Raw genomic sequence first — 12,620 nt, forward strand, 5'->3', positions numbered from 1 at the left:
GTTGTAGAAGCTGGGTGGCCTTTGGCAAGTTACACTCTATCTCACAGAGTTATTGCAAGGACAAAATGGAGGAGAGGAAAATGATATAAGCCACTTCGGGTCCCTTTTGGGGAGAAAGGAAGCATATACACGAATTAACTAAATAAATGTGCAAGGTAATGAATCCTGATCAGAGCATCTAGCTTTTTCTTTAGCTAATTATATTAACTTTATGTGCGTATCCCAATTCATATCAGCAAGTCCTGCTGGTTCGAGTGTGTGCAGTAAGGCTTCATTTCTATGAATACTTGGTAGTAAGTCCTCCAGGAAACGGCAACTTACTGCTAAGAGACAATAATCCTCTGCCGCACTAGCGGGTTACGGTACTGCTGCTGCGCATGTAGGTATTTACGGTAGCGGGGGAGGAGGGCGCCTCTATTAAGAGCAGGGCGGGGGCGGGGCGAGTGCAGAACGCTGCGTGCTCGACTCCGCGAGGCGCGTTCACCGTCCCTGCCTCGCGAGCCTCGGTGAAAGGATTTGGCGCCAGGCGGGTCCCTTTTCTGCAGCTGCCGCAGCCGCGCGATCCAGCCGTCTCCGCCCAGACCGCATCGAGTCCCCGCCGCCGCCGCCATGAGCTGCTCGCCGGTGAACGTGAAGAAGTTGAAGGTGTCGGAGCTGAAGGAGGAGCTGAAGAAGAGGCGCCTCTCGGACAAGGGCCTGAAGGCCGACCTCATGGAGCGCCTCCAGGACGCCCTCGACCAGGAGGCCGGCGGGGGAGGCCTGGGCAGCGGCGAGCCTGGCAACGGCAGCATGGAGGCGATGGGGGAGGCCGCACAGGGCGGCGCCCAAGAGCTGATGGCGTCGGGAGGCGGAGGCTCCGACCAGGCCGCAGCCTGCGACGACGATGAGGAGGCCGAGTTCGGCGCCGGCCACGACGACGAGGAGGAAGAGGAGGAGGGCATGGAGCTGGGCGACGAGAACGGCGAAGGGGTGGCCGCCGGGGAGGAGGAGGAGGCGGCCGAGGAGCTGGAGGACGACGAGAACGGCGACGACCAGGGCTTCCAGGAGGGGGAGGACGACGAGGAAGAGGCCGGCGCCTCCGACGCCAATGGCCACGGCTCCCAGCAGCAGCCGTCACAGGGAGCTGTTGTTAAGGAGGGGCCCGGGAAAAGTGCCGGTGGGGCCGCGTCGGAAGCCTCGGGCTCGAACCCCGCTCCTCCGGCCCAGCAGGGCGCCAAACAGTTGTCGCCTGCGCAGCAGCAACAAAAACCCGGCGGGGCCGCTCGCCAGGGAGGTGAGTAGAGCGGGGGATGCGGGCGGGCGGTGGCAGTTAATCGCCCAGGAGTAAGGTCAGGGCGCGACGCCATTTTTTCCCCAACTCGGGGCGGGGGAGGAGGGAGCCGGAGAGGCCTCTCAGGGGATTTCCAGGCCTCGCGCGCCGCGTGTCCCGTTGGGGGGATGGGCGCCTGCGCCATTCCGCGCACGTCGTGAGGAAGGGGCGCGTGAGGGGGGGAGGGGCGGCTCGCAGGAGCCGCTGGGGCGCGCTGTGGAACGTGCGAGGGAACTCTGGTGGTGTCGTGCGTCACATCCGCTCGAAGGGCCCTGCGGGCCTGTGTTCAAACGCACAGTGCAGTTGAGGCGGAGGACTCCCCTTGGCGGAACCTGGGAGGCGGGCCTTTTCGAGCGCTGCTGGGGATCTTGGGTAGTTGGCCCTGGCGGGTTTTCTGCCTCGTAAGTTTTGAAATCGAAAGCGTCAGCCAACAGATAACCAGGAAATACAGACAGCGAGATAGTTACGGTATTGTTAATGTGATACAAAAAGGGCTTGTAGTTATCGGTATGAATTGCCCATATAGCTTTCTTTTTTCAACGTGAGATTTTTTTTTCTTCATAATACCAAGGAGAAGGTAAACCCGAGCAAAAACCTGGTGAAAAGAAAAGAGGTGTGAAAAGACCACGTGAAGACCATGGACGAGGATATTTTGAGTATATTGAAGAAAACAAATATAGCAGGTAGAGTAATTTTCTCCGTATAGTTATTCATGTGAGAAATTGTGTGTATTTGAATGTATTAAATTTATAAGATTAACTTCTTTTATTTGGTCAGGGCCAAGTCTCCACAGCCACCTGTTGAAGAGGAAGATGAGCACTTTGATGACACAGTGGTCTGTCTTGATACTTGTAAGTATAAAATGTTGTGGATCTTAAACCATGTTTCAGGGCTTTTTAAAATAGTGTATTTGGTATATTGGGCAAATTGCTGATGGGTGTAATTCTAGAGGTAGCCATTTAATATATCAGTTCTGCTTATTTAACATACCAGTCTTTTAGCTTGAAATTGTCTGTTCTGTGAGAAATTAACCAGATACCATTCAGTTCAAATCTGTATTAGCAAAAGAATAGGGCGGAAATAATTTTATGGTTAAAGTCTATCCTACTGCAGCTGTAATTAAGGTTTAATATTGCATGGTTTTCAATCAAAGAGATCCGTTTATAATTGTTAACAAAATTAGAGCATATAAAACCATCATATTCACAAATAGCATTTTGCAAAAGTTTTCATTGCTGATGTAAGCAGCAGTGAATTCTTGATGCGATAGATGTTTGCTTTGCAAATAATATTCAAGAAGACTTTTTATTTGATAGAGCTCTGATAAAATTATGCTCCAGAATCTTGAGTAAAATTTATTTTTAAAGTTCTTTGATGTAGTTTCAAAGTTGCTTGCAGCAGAGTAATACAATAGTAAAACAATCTCAACATAAACTTAACTATTCATTCTGACATTACTTGATAAAGTTCTAATGGTAAGTTTTACTCATGTACTGAATTTTTTTAAAAAGGAGTTAGTCTAGTAAATAGCATTGGGTTAATAATTAAAAATAAATGAAGTATAGTGAAATGTGCCACAAATAATTTTTTCATATAACTTGGGTTGTCATTTGCTTCTCCCAACATTTTCGTGTTGGCAGCTGTGCAAGTGCTGCTTGGCAGAGAAATTCAGGTATTTATAGTATTAATCAAGCCAGGTCTGGTGGTTAGATCCTTTATGCAACACACTTTGAATAATTTTTAGAAGTACTGAGATTTGTAGTTTGTGTGACACTTATTGTACACTATTGCCTTAAAGTCAAAATTATACTTACAGTAATTTGATTTGATATCACCCTGTTAAAATCCCACCCGTCCTTCAAGGAGCATAGTATGAAGTACATGTAGTCTCTATTTGGGCATCTCATAATCCCCCTGTGGAGGTGGTTCGGGATGAGGTCTCCCAGTGTCTTTTTCCTCCAGTCCTAGTTTTATGTACTGAATCACTTATTCAGCATCAGTTCAAATGAGCATGTGTTATAGTCAAAATACCTTTCATTGTAGTTCCTGGACTGTTTCCATGTTGAGTGGTGCTCCTTATGTTGATTTAATAGCAACTATTTTCTGCCTGAAACACAATTAGGATGTATTAAGAGTGGGTTGCATATATGATTTTTGTCCCTAACAGATAATTGTGATCTCCACTTTAAAATTTCAAGAGACCGCTTTAGTGCTTCCTCACTGACTATGGAAAGTTTTGCTTTTCTTTGGGCTGGAGGGAGAGCTTCATATGGAGTATCCAAAGGAAAAGTCTGCTTTGAGATGAAGGTAACCCAGATTAATGTTTGCAACTTTCGTGGTCATAATAACCATTTTGAAATTCATTTTAGCTATGTATTGTTTACAAGGAATAAAGAAGTCGAGTTATGATGCTTCTGCAGAAACTGTTCTAGTTTGTGTATTCCACAAACCTAACTAGAAACTGCATTTAAAAAAAATTCTGTTAAATCTAAAACAGTGACAAAAAAACTGTTGTACTCTTAGCAGTTCTATTCAGATCTTGCAAGCAAGATCTTATTGCAATAGGTAAAGTATTATTTACTAAACAGTTTGGGAAATAATTTAGCCATTTTATGGAAGACTGAATATATCGTGTATGCTTAAATTGCTTGGAAAATTAATCTCTGTGACTATGAGTTGTATGCAGCTATTATTTTTTGACAAAAATAGGTAACTGAGAAGGTCCCAGTTAAGCATCTGTATACAAAAGACATTGACATACATGAGGTGAGAGTTGGCTGGTCACTGAACACAAGTGGGATGCTGCTTGGTAAGTTTTTATTTTTATAACCTAAGCACAATCATTGTAGTGGAAGAGAGAAATCAGTACTGTTGCAGAATGGGTATGAAGAGTTATGGCATTTATTTTTGTGTTGTGTAGTTCTCATAATATTATGGTCATTAACATTATTTTTCTTAATGAGTCTGAGTTTTTTTCAGTGCCATCCATGTTTATTATTGTAGTTGGGGGAGGCAGTCCAAGACCTATGAAATGCTTTAAATTGACTACACTGTAGTCACTGAAATGTAGTCTGCTTAAAAGAACTTTGCATGTGTGTAAATCCTCATGACATATCAGTCATAGCCTGTGTCATTTTTAGCGCCATCGAATGGAACAATGTGGCTATGTTATGAAGGATGCTTCTAAGCAGAATGCACAACTGTTTCCATTCTATTGTATAGCTGTAGTTCTACTGATTCATCTACTAACTTGTGAAGCCTTTCTGAAGAAGGAATAAAATTAGCACAGACATCTTTGCACGGTGGGGGTTGAAAAATAATTATCCCCCTGGTGGGAGGGGCTTTGCAAAACAAAGAGGAGGTTGGAGGGCTTGCCTGCTGCTCTAACATTAAGCCAAAGAGATTGGGCAAAGCATTTCCTTTCTTTGGCAGTTGTAAAATTCCCATTTTAAGGCTTTCTGTCCTTCTCATCATGTGCCTGTGGTAACTGAGATTAAATAATGTAGGATGAGGACCTGGAGGAAAGAAGGTAAGAGAATCATGAAATTGCATGTGAGCTTTTTGTATTCAGTCCTTACAGTTGAAGATTAGGAGAAGATTGGAGGAGTACACTAAGCGGTTAATGTAGTGTAAACAGTATTCGCAAAATTATCAAATGCAGTTTTATCTTTTTTAAGATGCAAAAAGATAATTTTAACAGACCTTTCCATGTTCTATCAGGTGAGGAAGAATTTTCTTATGGATACTCTTTAAAAGGAATAAAGACATGCAATTGTGAGACGGAGGACTTTGGTGAAAAATTTGATGAAAATGATGTGATTGGATGTTTTGCTGTAAGTTTTCATTATTTTCCTGCTTGTTAAATTAAATTTCATCATTGTTTACTGATTACTATATTTTTGAGCTATTAAGCAACATCACTATAATGTTTTGTTCAGGGAATGGATTTGTTCATTTTCGTAATTTGCTTTCTTATAAAATTGATTTTTAAAATATAGGACTACAGTAATATTTTGAGAACAGTCTCAAGTTTAGTACTGGAACAAGCTTCACTTTTGCTATAGAAATTTTAATAATTTTTGATTTTACAGAATTTTGATGGAGATGAAGTGGAACTCTCTTACTCAAAGAATGGGCAAGACCTTGGAGTTGCTTTCAAAATCAGCAAAGAAATTCTTTCTGAGAGGCCCATTTTCCCACATGTTCTCTGCCATAACTGTGCAGTTGAGTTCAACTTTGGACAGAAGGATGAACCTTACTTCCCTATACCAGAGGAGTATACCTTCATCCAGAATGTACCCCTTGAGGATCGAGTTAGGGGACCCAAGGGGCCAGACACCAAGAAGGAATGTGAAGTAAGTAGGGGTCCAACTCAAATTTGTATGCAAACACCAAATTGTCATAAATGTTGCAGAGCAGTTTAGTGTTGCAGAGCAGTTCATAATGGAGTCACCGAGTAGCATAAATGTAGAGTAGTATAAATAAGTTTGCCTGCATTGATCCTTGATGCAGTATGCACCGCTTTTTAATGCCTTCATACTCCTAATAGGTGATAATGATGATTGGCTTGCCTGGTGCTGGGAAGACTACTTGGGTTACCAAACATGCAGCAGATAACCCTGGGAAGTACAACATTCTTGGAACAAATACTATTATGGACAAAATGATGGTAAGTAGTGATTTTTACTGAACAGGTTACATGAGGAAATTTGGGTAGACATATTGACCAAATACTTTGAATATATTTAAAGTTTTTGTGTTACAACAGTATGTTGACTGCAACAAACTGTTGCAAGGTAAACTGAATTGGAACCACCCCAGCCTAAACTTGACTCTAAATCTGCAGTACTGAATCTCAGCAAAAATAGCACAAACTTGACTTTAGATATTTATATCTTAGCTGTTCAAATGGAACTGTGTACTCCATTTGATATTTGCATAGCGTACTGAATAGTAGTTTGAACATGAAATCATGCAGCGAGTTTGTATAGAATAACTCAAAAATAAAACTTGGAAAACCCACAATGTCCTGGTAAAACCTTGGATTTTTTTTCAAATTAATTTCTTGTAGATAGAAAAAAAACAATAAGAAAGGGAAAGTCAGTGCAGGAGAACAGTGGCAATCAGCATTGGGTAATTCTGTTTTTATAGGTTGCTGGTTTTAAGCGACAGATGGCGGATACTGGAAAGCTTAATACACTGTTGCAGAGAGCACCACAGTGTCTTGGCAAGTTCATTGAGATTGCTGCTCGTAAGAAACGGAATTTCATTCTGGATCAGGTATGAGGGCCAAAACTAATTTTTGTCTTAAGTTATGCATTTAAGCTACAGTTGTAAGGGGATGTAGGTTCTAAACTTCAGTGGGAGATAACATGAATTTGAGGCATAAAACTGTAGTTATAGTTGTTGCTCTGATGTTTGTAACATATTTGAAAACTGGGAGAATGGTTACCCTAGAATCTAGAGCCTAAGTTGTGTGTAACTTCCTTGTAAAATGTCATTGCATTATACATGTGGAGGTGAAATCTAAACACACTGATTTAACTTAGTTCTAATAATGACAGCTACGTGTAGTAAGTTACTGCATTTTTTTCAGACAAATGTGTCTGCAGCTGCGCAGAGGAGAAAAATGTGCCTGTTTGCAGGCTTCCAGCGCAAAGCAGTTGTTGTTTGTCCAAAAGATGAAGACTACAAGCAAAGAACACAAAAGAAGGCAGAGGTGGAGGGAAAAGATCTTCCAGAGCATGCAGTGCTCAAAATGAAAGGCATGGAACATAATCTATACTGTGTTCTAGGATGTTGAATATCTGTTTAAAGGAATAATGTAAAATCTAAGGATTCAAAATTTCTTGCCTTGAAACAGTTAATGCCTCTTTAAACAAACTGGAAGACTTCTGTAACTTTGTAAGACAACACTATATTGTGTTCCCTCTGCTGCAGCCCTTAACACTACTCAGTCGTGATATGCTTCATGCAGATGCACAAAGCTGTCTTGGCATTAAGTGCCCTAGCAAACTAAGCTAAACATACTTAGTATACATGTGTTCCCAGAACAACGTCATAGGGAGACTATATCATCAAAATCCTGGACTCGTAGCATCTTGAGCGACCACTACTTTTCTTAACATTCTTTATATAGGAGGGGGAGTTGGACTTATTTTGCTGATTTCTGAATTAGGTACTAAATATTCAGGACTCTCTGTTATAGGAAATTTTACCTTGCCAGAGGTGTCGGAATGTTTCGACGAAATAATCTACGTAGAATTGCAAAAAGAAGAAGCCCAGAAGCTTCTGGAGCAGTACAAAGAAGAAAGCAAGAAGGCCCTTCCACCAGAAAAGAAACCAAACACTGGTTCAAAGAAAAGTAACAAAAAGAGTGGTAAAAATCAGTTTAACAGAGGTGGACAGAGAGGACGTGGTGGATTTAACATGCGTGGCAACTTCAGAGGAGGAGGTAGAACCTACTTAACTGAGTTTTACCTCTAATACATCCACAAAGTTTTAGTTACTAAGTTTCAGAAGGGATTCTCATGAGGCTGAAGTAGTTCCATTCCACTTCAGCATGATGTAGGCAGGCAAATGGAACAAATACGTACTAACGCAAGAATGTCAAGTATGGTTCCATAGTAGTACAGGAAAATTGTCAAATGTGATATTTGTTGGAAAAATGAAGCATTGTAAGCCTCTCTCAGGGTCAGCATGACGTAGTGGTTAAAAGCAATGGGCTTTTTTGTCTCCCTGCTCCTCCACATGAAGCCTGTTGAATGACATTTGGCTAGTCATAGTTCTCTTTGAACTCAGTCCCCACCTATCTCACAAGGCGCCTATTCTGGGCAGAGGAAGGGAAGGATTTTGTAAGCCACTTAAGACAGAGTATAAAAACCAACTCCTCTTATAAACTTGTAAAAGTGAAAGCCCGTATAGGTATGAAGAGAAGCTTGAAATTTTGGGCCATAATTGTTGAAGATTTAAGGTGATTAAAATAGCATGTCAGTAGTTTACATGTGGTTTTTATAATAGTTGCTCATTTGTGGTACTAATTCTTAGAATTATCTGAGCTTGGGTCATAATCAGTTGTCATTTTTCAGATGATATTCACTTGCTCAGGATTCATATTCTAACCTATCAATTAGAATGTGCTGATTCTTGTATAGAGTAATGTAGGACTGGAAAATATTTACTGACTTAACAATTATTGGTCTACTATTGTTAAAAAACATGTATTCCCACAGTCCCTGGAAATCGTGGTGGATACAACAGGAGAGGTGGTAATATGCCCCAGCGTGGAGGTGGAGGAGGTGGCGGTGGCAGTGGTGGAGCAATAGGTTATCTGTACCCTCGTGGACCTGTCTTCCCAGCTAGAGGAGGTGGTGGAGGAGGTGGTTACTCAAACAGAGGAAATTACAACAGAGGTGGAATGCCCAACCGAGGGAACTATAACCAGGTACTGTATCCAGAAAGGTAGCAGTCCAATCTCTTGGAAATATGCATTGCATTTCTGACACCAGTTTTAAATTTTATATCACCATCTTTATATGCAATACACAGTATTTCTTCCCAGAATAGGGACTCATGGTGTCCACTGCTAACTAGCTGAAGTTGCGGTGTACCTACAGGTGCTTGGATCATTCACTGGATTCTGCTAAACTTGGGGGCAAACTAAAGTAGCTTGGAGCGTGATGGAGGTGGGAAAGGCATTGGTTTAAACAAAGCGTAGTGTCTAAAAGTCTTGGTTTTTAAAATAGAGCTCCCATTTTTCCCCTGGAAGCACAACTATATGGGGATTGGCTGTGTTGCATAATCATGCAGTCTGCCACTAACGAACACATAAAACATTTCATGCAGGAATGGATTGTGCTCTGTTCCTGTTTCTTCTTGCCTGATTGCTGGTATTCAGGAACAGTGCCAGGTCATTTCAGCTATAAAAAAGGAGAGTCATTTAAATGTGCTTTAACATTTAATAAGGCTTGATAGTTAAGAATATTAGTAAAGTTTCTTGGTAGGAGGATTTCAGTTTAGCCAGCAAATCTGATCTGTCTGCTTTAGCATATCCATTTGTACGTCAGTAACCTGAAACTAGTTGGACTCCATATAAGTAGTGTCTTGGATATGTTGAGCGGACTGACTTGAACAGTGACTGGCAGTATTGTAGTTTGTAATGAATGCACTTATCAACATTGCATGTTACATAATTTTTGATTTGCTTTTTTGCAGAACTTCAGAGGAAGGGGAAATAATCGTGGCTACAAAAATCAGTCTCAGGGCTACAACCAGTGGCAGCAGGGTGTAAGTAACTTGGATAAAAGCTTTATTTCATTATATAGGAGTAATCTGCGGGATTTCAGTTACCCTTTTGGTCGGGCTCAGTATTTCTTCAAGCCTAATCAAAAGCTAGGTATAAGAACAATATTAAGACATTTAGTTGCACTTTACAAAAGTGCAGTCCATCCTGCTCCCTTTTGAAGAATTAGAAACTCTTAATTACTATCAGCTGCAAAATAGTATTTCTTTGTCAGCAATTGAGATTTTTTATCTTGTCTTTTACAGCAATTCTGGGGTCAGAAGCCATGGAGCCAGCATTATCACCAAGGATACTATTGAATTCCCAAATAAAATGAACTGATCCATATTTCTCAAAAACCTTCACAAGAAGTCGACTGTTTTCTTTAGTAGGCTAACTTTTTAAAACATTCCACAAGAGGAAGTGCCTGCAGGTTCCTTTTTTAGAAGCTTTGTGGGTTTGATTTTTTTTTGTACATTTTTAATTGCAGTTTTAAAGTGATTCTTAAGAGAACCTCAGCATTGTGCACGATAAGAGAATGTGTCAGTATTTCAGGGTTCTACATTTTATCTGTAAAATGTGATTTTTTTTTTACCATAACAAAAGTAAAATGTTGCTTTGTATCTGGTGTCCTCTTATTAAAGGTTTTTCCCCCCTTTTCTCACCCCTCCCCAATTTCTAAGAAACAGTCGTGAGTCATCAGGACAGAAAAGTGAACAACCAGGCTTATGGCCCTATGACTATTGATATGTAAATAATGTTCATTACACTCCATCTTTCACTCCATCTTCCCTATGCAGTTTCAAGGTATGGAAGAGAATCAGAAACCTCCTTTTGGCAATAAACAAGAGCATTTAGGTTTTTAAATCATTTGGCAGAGGTTTGGGTAGAGGAAAGCAAACCCAAGGCTAAATAGTGAAGGTGGAGTGTATATAAAACCTGGTTGCATTTGTCTGGAGACTCAACTTGTGAAGGTACGCCATCAATTATTTTCCCATTTGTTCTGCATTTTGATTCTGAAAGCTGGCTTTGCCCATTTCTTATTAAACAAACTTGTTGTAAATCCAGTTGTCTAATGGGATCTATATAAAGTTAGCTGTGTGTCTGTAACCTTTTCCCCACAAAATACTGTGTATTTAGTGTGCTTGTAGTAAACTCCACCGTTTTGTAAACAAATGAAATTGTGATTCACCCATTTTATATCTAATTTTTAATCATGTTCTCTAATGGGTGTGTCTCCTTTAGCCTGCTGATTACTACTTCTTTAAAGATAGTGGGTGGAGAAATTAACTTTAGACGTTTGTTTGCAATAAAATAAAATCATTTTACTCTTGTTTTGGGATTCTCACCATATTGGTCTAAAATCCCTTTAATGTCAGAATGCACAACTTGAATGAGATATATACACACAGCATGCATGCCTTCAACAAAGGAATTGCTTGACAGTGTTGTTTCTGTGTTGAAGCAACTTTGAACTATATACTCCCACTGTCTAAAAGTCTTTAATGTTGGAAGGAAATTTCTGAATTTCAGGGAAATTACACTTAAAAGTCTTCAGAGTATCTTGTTCTCTTAATGGTCTCAAAGTTGTTGAATGTTTTTCTCATATTGTCCCAGGGGGTATCAAATTGATAATGGTTTGTATTAACACTGCAGCTTCAGTGATGTGCATTTATGTCTGTTATTTACAGTGGCACATTCATGGGTATTATATGCTGTTGAAGATGAGCTGTCTAGTTTAAGGTACCTCGGGCTGAGAGGGAAAGAAATCTTGGGGTTGTGGAACAAAGCTTGGTAAAACAGTTGGCACAGAGTGCGATAACAGACAGATTCCATGTGGAGATTGTTAGGAAAGGAAAATAAAATTTCTAATTTGTGCGGCCTCAATTGGTATACTGTGCAGTTCTGGTTGGGGTTTTATGGGGCAGCATGGCATATTGCAAAGGGGGAAAATGCAGAAAAGAACCACCACCCCAGTAAAGACTTAGCAGAAAGGAATCAAACTTTTTCATTTAGTCATCTTTTGCATGGTGACACAATAGTTTTTATATAATTCTGCATGGAACAGAGAACTTGGGGGCACCCAGTGAAGTTTGTGAGGAAAATGATCAAAATCATCCTTTGCCTCTTGTAGCATGGAAGCAGAACAGAATTGAGGTGTAGCTTTCTCAATTCTGCTACAATGGACAGAAGAGCCTCCTCCCCCCCATAATAGAAGTTGGAAGGCCTCGGACTGTGCTCTAGTTGAACCTCTTAGTTGGCTGTTAAGAAGCAAGATAGTAAGCTTCACTGGGTGCTCCACAGACCCCTTGTGGGATGGGGCAGAAGAGTTACATTCTCATTCACATATCTCCAGTGTTTGGCTTATGTTAGATTAATAATTGTAACTGTTCTGTGACTCTTGAATGGCCATGACTGGCAATTTAATGGTTCTAATTCTGGCTTTACTCCTCTGTGGGGGCCCATAGCATCTTATGTAGATCTTGCCTATTTTATCCTCATGATCCTGTATGTTAGGCAGATTATGTGACTTGCCTAAGGTCAGCAAGAGTTGGCGATCAGTCTGAATGTTCCAGGTCTTAGTCTACAACTATCACTTGTGCTGAACTGGCTGTCCTTCCTAGGAACTGAGCAATGCATCAGTTCCCAAGGAACAGTTAATGGTGGAATTACACAAAATCTGTGGTAGTGCTTTTCTGATAAATCAGGTTGGCTTAGAGCAGGCCAGCCTGTTCTGTGTAATGGAGTTGGTCAAGACTGGGAACTGGTCAACAAGTTCAAGTGTGCAGTGTGTGGAGAGGTTCACAGAACTGTTCTGTGCTCAACAGAAAGAAGCTGCACCATACATGATCTTTTGCTCCACCTTGTTTTGAACCAAATGGTGCTTTGCCAGATTTAAATGCACAGGTGGGCTGGCAGCTGAAGTCTGTGTCTGCATGTCTTTACCACTAGCCTGAGTTTTCTCACAAGCATTAGTGATTCACATTCAGTAAATAGCTAAGGAAAAAAGAAACCACTGTTCAGTGAGTC

At 41.0% G+C, this 12,620-nt stretch overlaps 1 protein-coding gene across 1 annotated transcript; it reads left to right on the plus strand.

Moving 5' to 3' along the window:
- The first annotated feature begins 450 nt into the window (after positions 1-450).
- HNRNPU (heterogeneous nuclear ribonucleoprotein U) lies at positions 451-10,923 on the plus strand. Its single transcript, XM_048484921.1, has 14 exons — positions 451-1,273; positions 1,881-1,992; positions 2,087-2,160; positions 3,477-3,616; positions 4,019-4,118; positions 5,030-5,142; positions 5,401-5,664; positions 5,859-5,978; positions 6,461-6,589; positions 6,906-7,074; positions 7,518-7,763; positions 8,542-8,753; positions 9,524-9,595; positions 9,857-10,923. The coding sequence occupies exons 1-14, from the start codon at positions 610-612 to the stop codon at positions 9,908-9,910; spliced, it is 2,469 nt and encodes an 822-aa protein (XP_048340878.1). The 5' UTR covers positions 451-609; the 3' UTR covers positions 9,911-10,923.
- Positions 10,924-12,620: the final 1,697 nt, after the last annotated feature.

The sequence above is a fragment of the Sphaerodactylus townsendi genome, linkage group LG01 (genome assembly GCF_021028975.2).
Source record: "Sphaerodactylus townsendi isolate TG3544 linkage group LG01, MPM_Stown_v2.3, whole genome shotgun sequence".
Classification (NCBI taxonomy): domain Eukaryota; kingdom Metazoa; phylum Chordata; class Lepidosauria; order Squamata; family Sphaerodactylidae; genus Sphaerodactylus; species Sphaerodactylus townsendi.

Coding starts and splice junctions, on each gene's coding strand:
- HNRNPU (XM_048484921.1), top strand. CDS start 610: ATGAGCTGCTCGCCGGTGAACGTGAAGAAGTTGAAGGTGTCGGAGCTG. Junction 1,274..1,880: donor CGGGGCCGCTCGCCAGGGAG/GTGAGTAGAGCG, acceptor CATAATACCAAG/GAGAAGGTAAACCCGAGCAA. Junction 8,754..9,523: donor ACCGAGGGAACTATAACCAG/GTACTGTATCCA, acceptor GCTTTTTTGCAG/AACTTCAGAGGAAGGGGAAA.